The sequence below is a fragment of the Cyprinodon tularosa genome, unplaced genomic scaffold, assembly GCF_016077235.1.
Source record: "Cyprinodon tularosa strain WSP-4 unplaced genomic scaffold, ASM1607723v1 ctg217, whole genome shotgun sequence".
NCBI classification, from domain to species: Eukaryota; Metazoa; Chordata; class Actinopteri; order Cyprinodontiformes; family Cyprinodontidae; genus Cyprinodon; species Cyprinodon tularosa.
In genome coordinates this window covers 1,121,010-1,135,361 of record NW_024038809.1, presented here as the reverse complement: position 1 = coordinate 1,135,361, position 14,352 = coordinate 1,121,010, and the positions used below count along the sequence as shown (strand labels likewise).

General features: G+C 43.9%; 1 protein-coding gene across 1 annotated transcript in view; it reads left to right on the top strand.

Annotated features, from left to right (window-relative positions):
• The window catches only part of abcf1 (ATP-binding cassette, sub-family F (GCN20), member 1), a 35,178-nt gene that overhangs the window by 16,669 nt on the left and 4,157 nt on the right, over positions 1-14,352 (top strand). The window contains exons 10-20 of the mRNA XM_038285896.1: positions 30-130; positions 2,543-2,628; positions 2,696-2,835; positions 3,985-4,133; positions 4,215-4,298; positions 7,620-7,744; positions 8,292-8,404; positions 8,483-8,657; positions 10,816-10,890; positions 11,045-11,115; positions 11,191-11,223. Of these exons, the coding sequence (XP_038141824.1) occupies positions 30-130; positions 2,543-2,628; positions 2,696-2,835; positions 3,985-4,133; positions 4,215-4,298; positions 7,620-7,744; positions 8,292-8,404; positions 8,483-8,657; positions 10,816-10,890; positions 11,045-11,115; positions 11,191-11,223 (1,152 nt within the window). The remainder of the gene's footprint in view (positions 1-29; positions 131-2,542; positions 2,629-2,695; positions 2,836-3,984; positions 4,134-4,214; positions 4,299-7,619; positions 7,745-8,291; positions 8,405-8,482; positions 8,658-10,815; positions 10,891-11,044; positions 11,116-11,190; positions 11,224-14,352) is intronic.

Here is a 14,352-nt window from a genome sequence, read left to right as displayed (position 1 = left end):
TTGTTGAAGCTTTGCTGTCTGTCTTTCAGCTGGAGAAGTTCAGCATATCTGCTCATGGCAAGGAGCTGTTCGTTAACGCCGACCTTCTGATTGTGGCAGGAAGAAGATATGGTTTAGTCGGACCAAATGGGTATATTCCTTCTTTATGATGTTAAGCTGAAAACCTGCTTTTAGAAAAGTCATTTTATTAGTTTTGTGTTTATTGACCTCTATGAGAAAAGCTGCTATTAATGTTCATGGATAAAGCTGCTGTTGGTCTTAACATTTAGATTTATTAATTTAGGCATTAAAAGCCTCCTACATTTTAACATTAGCTGGAGGTTTAGTTCTTTCTTTGGCTACAGTCATGTTTTAACCTTTAACTCGCTTTAAAAATGTTTAAAGCCTTTTCTTCTGTGCTGTGTTTAGATTTGAGCTCCAAACATCAGCGAGTCGTGGTTTAGCAGCAGAATAATTATATCCACGTCTCCACCATGAATCCAGTGTACAGCAGTGAGAGAAGGAACAATACAGAGATACAGGAGAACTTTTTCTCCCAATGAGGCGTTGATTAAAATGAGGCCCGGTTACCAAGGAACTTTCGATGGTAGAAGCTCTACTATTTTCACTGAGACCTCCTCACATAGGTGGGGTGCTATCAACATGTTTACTAGGGCTGGGTAAAAAAAACGATCGATTTTGAATCGATTCCTTTACATTTTTGCAAAATCAATGTCTAGGGAATGAGATCGATTAGTTTTATAGTGACCCGCGTGACGTTCACGTTCAAACGAGCAGGAAAGATGCACTCAAGATGACTTCAAGCCAGACAGCTGCAAATATAGCCAATAGGTTGACTGAAGACATTAACAAATGGAGGCTGAGCAGCAAACACCCTGTAGTTACAGACAACGCTGCAAATATGGATTGTGCAGCGGAGATAATGCAGCTCATGCATGTCTGCTGTGTCACGCCTGTTTGCTCAAGTGAGGATTCACTTTTTCACTTTTCACAAACAAGTTTGCTTTTTTAAGACAGTTTTGTTCACATCTCAAGTTTAAACTAGAGATGTCCCGATCCAGATTTTTGCACTTCCGATCCGATACCGATATTGTTTTTGGACTTCCGATCCGATACCGATACTGGCCGATACCAGCCTATCCGAGCATGTATTTAAGTTAAAGTATTTAGCCTTAGTTGTAAGACTCATGTTGAAAAGGGTTTTAGTACTCTTGATAACATCTAACCAGCTGAATTAGGTGAGATTGAATAAAACACAATGCTTGGTAACAACAAACTTACCTGTTTATTAAGAGATAAACACAAACTGGACAAAATTATGAATAGCAATCTGAAATTGCACAGTGAGCAGTAAAACCGTAAACAGTTAAAGGTGCAAGTATTACTGTACGTTTTAATAAAAATGCACAACAGGGAAACACTGGCGCAAAATAGTGGAATGGATCGTTTCAATCGGCGAAACTGGAAAATACGGACCGGATTAAAAAAAAAAAAACTGGATCGGCATTTTACATGCTTTGCCGATACGCATTTTTTTGCCAATATCGGCGTCCCGATCCGATACGTGGATCGGATCGGGACAAGCCTAGTTTAAACTGTCTGATTTACAAGTTTGCACTTGGTGTTTAATGTGGCAGGAAAAAAACAAAACACATGAGTATTTTTGAAACAGTTGAACCACTTTCATTACTGTAAAAATAGATCGAATCGAAATTAATCGATTTAGAACTCTGTGAATCAAAATCGAATCGATTCAGGACCTTGGCCAAAATACCCCGGCCTAATCTTTTGACTGGATTTCCAAGAAAAAGCACAAAAAAAAAAAACAATCCACTGGACTTTGTTTCCAAGTTTAAAGACGTTTCTCTTTTAACCAGGAAGCTTTTTTATTTAATGGCTTTATCCAGCAGACCAACAAAGCCTTGTTTTTGTTTAGAAAACGTGCAAATTGAAACGGATGAACGGGTCCACCCCTTTAAAATGGGGGTCATTTGGCTTCTGTTGTCTGCCTGCAATGCCCCATAAACCCCCAAACAGAGCGGATGGACTCAGATTTCTGCTTTTAAAAACCTACAATCCAGCGATAGAATTTATTCATTCCCTCTATCATTGCAACCCCAACCCTTTACAGGAGAACAGAAAACCTCGGCTATTCATCCAGGCCAACAATTCCCTTTAACGCCCCCCCTTTCAGAGGCATAGACGGGTATGGGGCATTGCAGGCTAACAATAGAACCCAAACGACCCCCATTCCAAAGGGGCTGAGTTCTCTTATCCTTCTGCATTGCAGAGGAGTCACAGGGCGGAAATACGTCACCAATCCGACTAAAAATTTAAACCGATTTACTCGTCATTAAAAATTAGATATTTCTCTTGCACATTTAAAAAACCTATTCATATATTTCGACATATTTTAATTTTATAATTTTTATTAGTTTTCTTATGTCTTAATCAAGAACATTGAGTGGGTGGGGCGACGTCCTAGCGCCCTCTATTTGCCGCTGCCGGTATCTCATACTTCCTGTTCTCATCTGTCTTTCAGCAAAGGAAAAACCACGTTACTGAAGCACATAGCAAACAGAGCTCTCAGTATTCCTCCCAACATTGACGTGTTGCTGTGTGAACAGGGTAGGTGAACCATCTTCCTCTCCAGCAGCCCCCCATAAACCCTGCTGACTCCGTCTGTCTCTGTTAGAGGTGGTAGCCGATGACACGCCGGCCGTGCAAGCTGTGCTGAAGGCCGACACCCGGCGGCTCAAGCTCCTGGAGGAGGAAAAGCAGCTCCAGGCCCGTCTGGAGAAAGGAGAAGACAGCGTGGCTCAGAGGCTGGAGAAGGTGAATACGCTGTTCTGTTCCCACCGATTATGTCTCACAGTTCAGGATCAGATCTGCTGCCTTTAGGAGTCCTTCTGCCTTATTACTGCAGAACGCAGTCCAAACCGTTCCTCACCAACTCCACACCCGGACGCCTCCTTCATGAGGCGTCTCCTGTTTGAAGGAGGTCCAGGATCAGGACACGCTGGATGTCTCACAGCTGGCTCTGGAACGCTAACCTAGCCTGCTAGCTGTGTTTGTGCTTTAAGGGGGACCATATCTGTGAGCTGCTGAGCCCAAAGCAAACATGGCGGCGCAGGAAGACGTACGCACATCTGCTGGATCAGAGCCCAGGATGAACAGGAAGAGCATCACAGATATGAGAGTTGTTGTTGTTCCTTATGCCAACCTTTTACTTTGATTGGCTAAAACAGAATTTAGGTAGGTGGTGCTCTCTGTGATGCTCCGCCCAATCAGCTCCTCGGGTTCTGCTGAACATCCCTCCGTTCCCTGAAATGGGAGCAGATCCAGATTAACAAAGGAAATAACTAAACTTGGGGGCTGCACGTTAACAATCTGGTTGCCAGGTTACCGAGACGCCTTGTTCTCCCTCCAGAGGAGGCGAGGAGAGGAGAGGGAGCCGGTCTCAGACGCAGGGGAAGACTATTGAAACCAGAACATTTACTGGATCTAGACAGAAGAACTCAGTTGGAACCTCCATCTGAGGTTTTAGGCTCATTTTTCTCTACTTCCTGCCTCATATCTACGTGCCCCTGAGCAAGGCGCCTTGTCCTGGAATGCTGCATATGCCTGTATAAATCGGAATGTTTGATTCGTTGGTTTTTGCTGGAGTGTAGTTGCCATGGCTACAGAATCTGTGGAGCATCTCCAGGAAATGTTTTCTTCAGACGCAGAAAAGTTTAAAACCCTAAACGGACTATTTCTGATGATGCACTTTAAATGCAACATCCTGCAGAATGTGGAAAGAAAAAAACAGAAGCAGTGGGACTTCCTTCAATCTCAGAAAGCTCATGTGTTCTTCTTTGAGCCCTCGCCTTTGTCTGCCCTGCTTTAAAGAGCAGAGGGATGAGGAGCACCTTTACACCTCTTTCTTTGATCTTTGCTCTGTTTTTTTTTTTAATACAGCGTCTCCTTTCTTCTCATTATCAGGTCTATGAAGAGCTCCGAGTGATCGGAGCTGCAGCAGCTGAAGCCAAGGCCAGAAGGATCCTGGCTGGTTTGTCGTTTACCCCTGAGATGCAGAACAGACCCACTAAAAAGTTCTCAGGAGGGTGGAGGATGAGAGTTTCTCTAGCTAGGTACCCTGCACACCCTGTCATCGCTGTTTTTTAGGTTGTTTACCTTCTTTATGTTCACCTTCTCCTTACCCATGTCTGCAGAGCCCTTTTCATGGAGCCCACGCTTCTGATGCTGGACGAACCCACCAACCACCTGGACCTGAACGCTGTTATCTGGCTCAACAAGTAAATCACAACCGAATATAGGAGGCCAGCATGTTTACACCATATACTGACTCATATGCTGCGTTCAGACCGTAAGGGGGAGCTGTAGCAAATGCAGTGGACTTGTTTAGAATTCTTATACAAGACAGAAAACAGAGAGAGAGGAGCGTTGATCGCTCAAGTTGAAATTGCGACACGGCAGCTGATCCCGGACTGGTTGTAGGCAAAGTTTTTTTTAAATTAAAATGGAATACAGAGAATAAAATGAAAACAATCTTAAAAAGGTAGAAATGAAGAATGTTCTCCAGAGGCTTTTAAATAAATAATAAAACAAGGCATTTTAATTTAGTTCTTCATGTAGAAAGAATATTAATCATCCTCACTTACCTCCAGCACAGACCCAGTCCGTCTCAACCCAGCATTGGTGCTTCCTGTGGGCGTCGATTTACAAAGAAGTCCTGCTGAATCCGACCAAATCAGAGCTGCGTCTAGATGAACTAAAGTGTTTGTTTTTTTTTAACAGCTTTTGTGGCTTTTCCAAAAATTGATGATCTCCTCAAGGTGATTCAAAAGTTGTTATAGAGAAAAACGTAGCAGCAGTCCATGATAAGTTTCACCTGTGCTTTTATTGTGAAATACTGAGAGGAAATGCTATTGGGTTGCCAGGGGTAACGCCGGTCCACAGCGACGGGTCTGAGAGGGTGGTGATTTAGTAAATATTAAACAATCTTTCCAGCCACTAAATAAGGTAAACATGCCCACTGTTATATTCATTACCAGTCTATAAAGACGTGTGATGTAATGCAAAAACTTTATATTGTAGCACTAACGTCTGTTGGGACGGTGATGTCATCTTAAAAATCAAATCAGCCCAAACTATATTTTACCTGCACACATGAAGTAGGCCAGATAATTTTGATTAAATTCAGAGCTTAATGGGTGGAAAGTTGACCTCTGGATGACCTAGAAAAAAAACTTTAATATCTCTGAAAGAGCAGGACATGTGATGCGTTTTCTTTTTCCCTCATTTTTAAAAATTACCATTTTAAAAGCACAAACCTGCATTAATGAAGCAATAACTATTCAGTCTGTTTGCTGAGTTTTTTCACGTCAGCAGGCTTTCAGCTTCACGCGGCTGAAGCTCCTCCTAGATCAGGGGTCGGCAACCCAGACTGTTCAAAGAACCAATCCCTTAATTGTCCCATAGTAGGGGGCTGCTCAGTGGCACAGTGGGTAGCACTGCTGCCTTGTAGCAAGAAGGTTGAAGGTTCGATTTGTGTCTTTCTGGTACTCCGGCTTCCTCCCAAAGTCCATGTCTCTGTGTTGCCCTGCGATGGACTGGTGACCTGTCCAGGGTGGACCGCCCCTCTCACCCACTGACACCAGCACCCCTCGCCACCCCACCTGGGATAAAGCGTGTCAGAAAATGGATGGATCTCCCACAGTGGGGGATTTTAACCCACCCCCTTGGGGAGCTGTGGGGATCGAACCGGGTACTGGCAACCTTCTCAGAGCACAAGCGCACTGCTCTAACCACTAGCCCAACACTCCTAAATGAAATTCAAAAGTCTTCTATCAGCCTGATATGGCAACACAGGCTCTAATAACCCATTTACCCAAACCAGAGAGTGGTTTGGGTAAATGGGTGCAGAGAGTGGTCCGAGCTCAGTAACTGAAAGCGTGTATAAATGGAAAGCAAACTGAACCGAACCAAGCTAGACACAACCGGACCGAGCTAACTGCAGACCAGTTCCAGAGGTGGGCTCGGCTCGGTTTTTCCCTGGCTCGGTTCTCTGATAACAAGAGCGCATGAGCAGAACGCGTCATCTCCATCTGGCTGCACATTGCGATTCACACTCCATTCCAGTAGGTGGCAGTAATGCCCCTCCGGAAACAGAAGAACAACTTCTTCTTCAACTATAAACAACAATCGAAATCTTCTCCACGCAACATTTTAAATAATGGCATTTTAAATAATGGCATTTTAAATAACACCGAAGTACAGCAATAATAATCAAGCATAACTTTCTGAAAGTGACGGGCGCCGCCATTTTTAATTTGTTTGATTCCCTCCTCCTTCGTCTTCTTCTTCTTGTGTTTTATGGCAGTTGACAAACAACTTTTGGTGCATTACCGCCACCAACTGCTGGATTTCCTCCTTCAATACTGGCAGTAATACCGCAGATCGTCACTAGGAGGCGAGGAGTCGAGGAACCGAGGTAGCGTGATGTGTAAACGGTCGTCAGAACCGAGCTCGGCCTGGTTAACTGATCCGAGCTCGGACCGGTCTCTGCATGGATCGTTTTTTCAAGGGTAGTGGAAATGGGCTCTAAGTGTTTTATCCCACTATAGAAAAGGACTAAGTGGGCTTAAATATATAATGAGCATTCATGATGAAATGTTTATCCTGGAGCAAATGTCACATCATGGGACTCTGCTTTACGATATTGTTGGATGGTGTTTTAAGTTTAAATTCCATTATAATATTAATGTAAAAGGTTTGGTTGCATTGATGAAATTATAGAAATACAATAAAGAAATGATTGTAATAAGAAATTATTATTTCGAGGATTTGGTGAAAAAATAGGAAGAAAATTCACATCCCTTCATCAAAGCGCTACCTGTTGGATCTATGAATGGTTTTCTATGCTTGCAACCAAACTAGCAGCAGTAATGGAGTTTGGAGATGCAATCCACTCCTTAAATCTATCTTTGCTCTCCTCTAATTTATCTGTAAGTTCTGCAATCGCACTTTTTCTCTCCCTCCCAACTTGGTGGTCGGCTGCACATTTAGCCTTCCATGGAAATGCTTTTCAGAATGACTGTTATTCGATTACTTCTCCGTACAAATAAAACATGCAGGAAATCCTTCTGGATTAATAATGAAAGCAAATGATTCGCTCTATTCTTCTTTGAATCCTTCCTTTGGGATCCATGGTCTGAGACACACCCACCGCTTTGTTTACAGCCACAGCCTGGCGCTAAAACGTGCTGCAGGCTATGACGCAAATCTTCCTTAACAGAAATGTTTACGTTTATTCTTTACATTTATTTAGAATACACATCTTTACACCACTGGAAACATAATTACTGTTTATTAGACAGACAAAAATATATATTTTTTTCCGTTTTCATACATTTTTGAAAAAGCTCCAGGGAGCCGCAAGGGGGGCGTTAAAAAGCCGCAGGTTTCCGACCCCTGGTCTAGATTAACCGGAAAGCGATGCTTTGTCACCTCTGCTTCCATTAGCTTTCCACCAGAATGATGTTTCTGTTTCCTTGTGGCTTTTTTGCTCTGAATGTTGTAAAAACATCTAAAGTTTTCATGGAACTTGTTTCCAGTTACCTGCAAGGCTGGAAGAAGACTCTCCTCATCGTTTCCCACGACCAGAGTTTCCTGGATGATGTTTGTACTGATATCATCCACCTAGACAACCAGAAACTCTACTATTACAGAGGAAACTACTGTAAGTGTCCGGTTTGCATCACTATCAAATAGTTTCTAGTTTTCATCAGTTAGAAAAGCAGCGCTTAATGAGTTAATGTGAGATTTAACATTTTATTTAAGATAAATTTGAAACCAAAAATGATCTTTTTTATAAAATGGGCAAAATATTCCCTGCTGTTGCATTCAGGAACCATTGGAAAAAAGAAATACCTTTAAAACATCTTCACTGATTGTTTATTTCAGCAATGGTGACATCAGCAGATCAGTCTTCAGATCCAACTGGATCCTGAGCTTAAAACCAACCAACCACCAACTATGTTTTAAAGACATTTCTGTTTCACACGGTTCCTAAAAGCAACATCATTCCACAATCTGTGCAGCTAAGCCCCGCCTCCAAGGGGAAGCTGCCTGAAACTGGAAAATAATTTAATTTTAATAGTGGTTTAGAACATTTTGTTTCAGTTTAAGTCTTTTTTTTCTACAGTTAAAATAAAAAAAGTAATTTTCTTATGTTGATGTTGAAAGGTTTTCATTCCTCTGGATATGGGCTTCCCTCTGTGTTTCAGTGACCTTCAAGAAGATGTACGTGCAAAAGCAGAAGGAGCTGCAGAAGCAGTACGACAAACAGGAGAAGAAGCTGCAGATGCTGAAGGCTAGCGGAAAGTCCACCAAGCAGGCCGTGAGTCCAGTTCCCTGTAGTTCTGATGGTCGTGGTTCTGCTTCGTTCCGCCTGCTGACGCTTCGATTGAACGTCTAGGAGAAACAGACCAAGGAGGCTCTGACCAGAAAGCAGCAGAAAGGCAAAAAGAAGGGAGCTCAGGAGGAGGAGAGCCAGGATGCAACTGAGCTGCTGAAGAGGCCTAAAGAGTACACCGTGAAGTTCACCTTCCCCAACCCTCCTCCGCTCTCGCCCCCCATCCTGGGGCTGCACAGTAAGAGCCGCTTCCTTCTCCCCTGTGCTTTGAATTAAAGCAGGCGGGCGTATACTGTCAGAGCGAATCTCCACTCAGTTTCCGCCTCATGGTGGGTCCTGCGTCGTGTAGCAGAGTTTAGTTTCTTCCAGAGGAAAGTGGAAGATCCTATTTTGGAGAACTGGAATGGTTCCATAGAAAAGTTTACTCACAGTGACACAAAATCAGAATTTATATCATTTATTAAGTTTATGTAATACAAATCTAGATGAATGAATGACTGTTGGTCCAAACCTTGGTGAAAACCCATCAGGGAATTACATGTTTAATGCAGAAGGGATAATTGACTTTGGCTTCATTCCCACTGCAGGCTTTGATCCTCAATTCCCATTTTACTGTGAAATCAGATTTTTGTTCACATTTCCAAATATATGCGACTCTACATTCTTAAGTGTCCTGCATGCGCAGTAGAGGGCGCAATGACATCACAAGCCAACGTGCTAAGCATGGATGGTAGCGCTGAAGCGCATCTAGCGATCTTTCCCAACCTTAAACACACAATCTTTTCAATATGGTTAACAAAGGTCACTATTCTGAGTAGTAGTATTTATCTTTAAGTATTAATGCCGTTCAGGTGGGATTAATGGGACCTGGCCGTTCAGACACAGGTCGCATTTGAAAAGATCAGATTTGTATCGGATTCAGGACCACAGAGCCACGTGGCCTGGATCACACTGGGAAAAGTCAGATCTGTGATGTTCAGGCTGTCATGAAAAGGTCGGATTCAGGTCGCATATGGGCAAGAAATATCGGATTTGGGTCATTTCAGGCTGCAGTGTGAACGTAGCCTAATAGCCTTTAAAATGGCAGGAAAACACTTCCTTCTATCCTCAGATTCCACCAGAAGGCTTTCTTTTTCTTTCATGTCTTCTGCTCTTCCTGCCCCCAAACCCTCCTGGTTTATAGATATTGAACCCAACCTCCATGATATCTCTGGATCTGGGCCACTTAAGGCAGAATATTCACCAAAAGAAACAAAACTTTACAGTACATTAGGCCTTCCGAGTTTTTTCCAGAAGAAACCTGCTGGAAAAAACAGCATATGGAAGAAACTTCCAACCCTGTGGTGTGGTATAGAGGGGGTAATGAGGGGAAATCAGCCTCTCATGCCCACCTCCTGCTCAGGAATCTAAAGGTTGGAAGAAAATCGAACATGTCTGAAATTCAGTCGGCCCTCGTGAGGCTTTAGTGAACGAATCATGAAGCAGAGCTACGATCCGATTAACCAGAACCTCGTGCAGTGCCCATCTGCAAACAAGGGACCAGCGCCATCTCTCTGCGTGTGGTTCCTGGACATGCAGGGTGAGCAGTTGGATTGCATCATAGCGTCGGGCCGTACTGTGGAAGAACATCGTGAGCTGTGAACTTTTAAACCTTTCGGTTACAGTTTGAGCTGTAGCTGAGAATGCCTACGGTTCACTGTGAAGGTCATTAGTGGAAACGGTTCAGTCCTGTTTCTATCACCTTTATCTAAACATAAACCCACACATAGCTGTGGCTAAAATTCTACCACTCAGACTAACATCATGATGATGATTAGACACAGCTGTGTTCATGAAGCTTTATCCTCAAACATCCTTCAATTATCCTTTAATTAGTCAGTGGGGCGATTGGAAATTCACTAAACTGAATCAAAATATGGAGACAATTTGCTAAATGTCAAACTAAATACAAAGAGAGTGAAAACTTAATACTTTATGGAGTAAATAAACTCCCCTCTGTGCTGTTTGATCAGTAGAGAATCAGAAAACCTGCCTGGTTTCTTCATTACAGTTGCCTTTTGTATCTATGCTTCTTTTTCTATGTCTGCTTCTGTCTCCTTGAACCCCAGTGGGCCTCAGCAGATGGCCGCTCACACTGAGCCTGGTTCTGTTGGAGGTTTCTTCCTGTTCAAAGGGAGTTTTTCCTCTCCACTGTCGCTACAAGCATGCTTAGTGTGAGGGATTGCTGAAGAGTCAATGAGTCGATGCAATCAGCTGGTTTTCCTTAGATAGAAAACTTTGAATCAATCTGACTGGATGATCTGTTTAAATTGTAAAGTTTCTTAGATGACGTGTTTTGATTTGGCGCTATAGAAATAAACTGAATTGAAATCATGTCTGTTGTCTTATTTTTACAGGCGTTGACTTTGGCTACGAGGGTCAGAAGCCTCTCTTCAAAAACGTGGACTTTGGCATCGACATGGAATCCAGAAGTGAGTATCCAGCGCTTCTTTCTGGGACTTTGGCTTCAGCTGGGATGCAGCAGCAGCGGCGCTGTATTGGGTGATGACATGATGGCAGATGAAGCGTAGCGATGGTCCCTCTGTTGAACCCGACCAACATCTCTTTCCTTCTTACTTCCTGTAGTCTGCATCGTTGGACCTAATGGCGTTGGGAAGAGTACTCTGCTGCTGCTGCTCACAGGAAAACTGAACCCTGTAAGTCTGCGGACCAAACTCCATCCAACGCTGTGATCCTAGACACCAAGTTAACTGAAAGCTTGTTTTTTACAGATCAAGGGTGAGATGAGGAAGAATCATCGCTTGGTGAGTCACTGATTGAAATGGGGGGGGGGGGTCAGTAGCATACTGGCACAGTGATCACATCCATCATGGCGATTCGATTCAGTATCGATTTCCTGACTCAAAGATTCGATTACCGTATTTTCACGACTATAAGGCGCACTTAAACGTCTTTTTTTCCCCTCAAAATGTGCGGTGCGCCCTATGTGTGTTGTAACTGCGACTTTTGAGACCACCTCATTGAGGAGATGATGAAAGAGTGGCTGAATGTAAGGAGACCAGCTGTTTTTTTTCCACTCATCACCATTAATCTGTAACTCCATGCGTGCCCATCTCACAGCTGATGTGAAAAACATGGGGAAACAAATTAACGCTGTGCTCGCTGTTCAACTGCTCAACATCGGTGTGAACCGGACCCAGCAGGTGCAGCAGAAGCAGCGAGTTTACATGCAAAGTCAATGGTTGACGCGCGTATAGGTGCAGCAAAAGGTCCTGCAGCGCGTTTTGAGCCGCAGGTGCAGCACGTCGGGATCGTTTAAGCATCTGACGCACCGCCAACGTGCTGCTGCTGCTCGAGATGGAAAAATTGAAGTTTTGCTGCTGGACGCGCCGCATTAACCAATCAGAGAAGCTGATCTGGGAGCTGACAGCGAGACAGACACAGCGCTCTGATGACATATGATATTAAATGAAAAAGGCTGGATTGATGAGGAGATGATGAAAGCGTGGCTGAGGCAGGTGTATGTGAGGAGAACAGGTGTTTTTTTCCACGCATCACCATCGCTGCGTGCCCATCTCACAGCCGATGTGAAAAAAGGTGAATCAATGAACGCCGTGCTCACCGTTATCTCGGGGGTCTGACAAAGGAACTTCAACCGCTTGACATCGGTGTGAAGCGCCCGTTCGTTGCGAGCGGCGTGGGAGCGATGGATGGCCGACAGAGACCACAGTTTCAGGATAAGTGGAAGGCAGCGCCGGGCAAGTTACGCCACAGTTTGCGGATGGATTGTAGATGCTTGGACTAACGTGTCTGCTGGCTCTGTTGTTCAAGCTTTCGCAAAAGCCGGCATTATTTCTGAGGAGCTGCGCTGCACGGAAAGTGACTGACAGCGAAGAAGGGGAAACTGGCATGTCTGATTTAGCGCAGCTGTTTAATTCAGAAACAGAGGATGATGACTTTGATGGGTTTGATTAATACTTTGTAATAAATACATGAATAAAGCACAATCATACTCAGTTTTGCTCCCGCTCTATTTTTCTACCTGAAAACTTAATTCAACAGCAGCCTCTGGGCCGGGTCTCCTCCTCTTCACCGCGGTGGCTGGCAGGTGTTTTTTCATCTAAATAATCTTAATCTTGCAGCTATATTTGCTGTGATCAGTGGGAATAAAGTAGTTTTAATATGTTTTTAAGTGAGAAAGGCCACCTGAAAACTTAATAATTGCAGTCAGTTCATCCAGATGATCTATTTCTGTCGGAGGCGCTCAGACCCCCACATACCAGCGGTGCACCGACAGCAGAAATCGTTTCGTTCACCGCGGCTGCTGGCAGGTGTTTTTCATCTAAATAATTTTAGCTGCAGGCACCAGGATACCGGTAATAAAAGCGAACATATTCTGTCGGCAGGTTTCAGGATTTTAAGTTAATTTAGGAGTGATCACAGCGCTGTGTCATCAGTGATGTGTCTGTCTCACGGCCAGCTGCCAGGTTTGATTAATACTTTGTAATAAATACATGAATAAAGCACAGTCATACTCAGTTTTGCTCCCGCTGTATTTTTAAATACGCAGTAGAGGTATTTAAAGGTAGTAGAGGACATGTACCTGTATATAAAAAACGCGCCCTATAGTCCGGTGCGCCTTATGTGTGTGTTAAATACAGAAATGGGACACATAACTGAGAGTGCGCCTTTTAGTACGGTGCGCCTTATGGTCGGGAAAATACGGTATTTTCAATACTCAAGAATACACCACCATACGATTCGATTTGATTAATTATTTCTTTTTTTCACACCCCGCAGGCTAGACAATGTTTCAAATTTGAAATAAATCAATTAAAGCTGTAATATAGTTATGCATTTTTTTTTTAGAAACTACAGCAAATAACAGAAGTAGAAAAGTTTTACTCCACCTGTTCCTATTAAAACCTCATTCACTGAAAAATAATAATTCCCCTGCGTTAAAGATTCTGAAAGGCTTTGCATCAAAAATACTGCATGTAATCAGTGCAATGAGTTCAATGCAATACCTCGGCTCCAGACGTCCCGCCCCCTCCACAGACGCTCCGCTGCTCCTCTCCCAGACTGTAGCTTACCGCTAACAGTGCCGCAGACAGGAGGCCGGCTTGTTTTGTTTTTATGACCGAAATTGCGGAAAACAACTCGTGAAGTTTGACCCGCTAGAAGAGCGAGGTGCTCGAGAACGCTGGGACCCTTTTTCCACCTGGATCTCCGCTCTTTTTGGCCCTCATGTCCCTCCGTCGTCGGACTAAACTCGCCCCCACTTCCTCGCCGCCTCGGCCGTATCTAGACCCACAGCGTGTAGCTCAGACCACGCTTCAATATTGAGCATAAATCAAAAATGTCTGCGTCAAGCTCACTGCGACACACTGCTGTAAGAGTATAACCAGGAAGCGAGGCAGGACGGCAAAATAGGTTTAGCGCCACCGCAGCACGGGAGGGAGAATTACACCCAGGAGCAAATGGATAAAAATAGACCAGAGGAGAAAAAAAAACATGAATCGATTCTCTTGCGGACGTGTCGATGCATCGATACAAAATGATTATTTACACCCCTAGTAGTGACAGACGGTCTGACCCACCATCTTCACCAGAGAAGGGAGGAATGAGGCCAGAACCCTGATCCAGTTTGATCCGCTGGGTCAGAGGTCCTGTCTACACTAGCAGCCATTCAAAATGGCACTCCGCAGTCAAACGCCAGCCGAATGGCAGCCCACTCCCCTTCCACTCCCAGAAAAATCCCCTCCAACTTCCAGGCACTGGCACTCTCCTGGGCGTGCTTTTTTTTTTTTTTTTTACTCTGACTCCACCTTTCACTAAATTACAGGGTCTGACCAGAAGATGACGCTTCTCTTTAGATCTTAACCCTTTATAGGGGATTTAGTGAAAAATCATAATTTAAATGTCTTTAACAT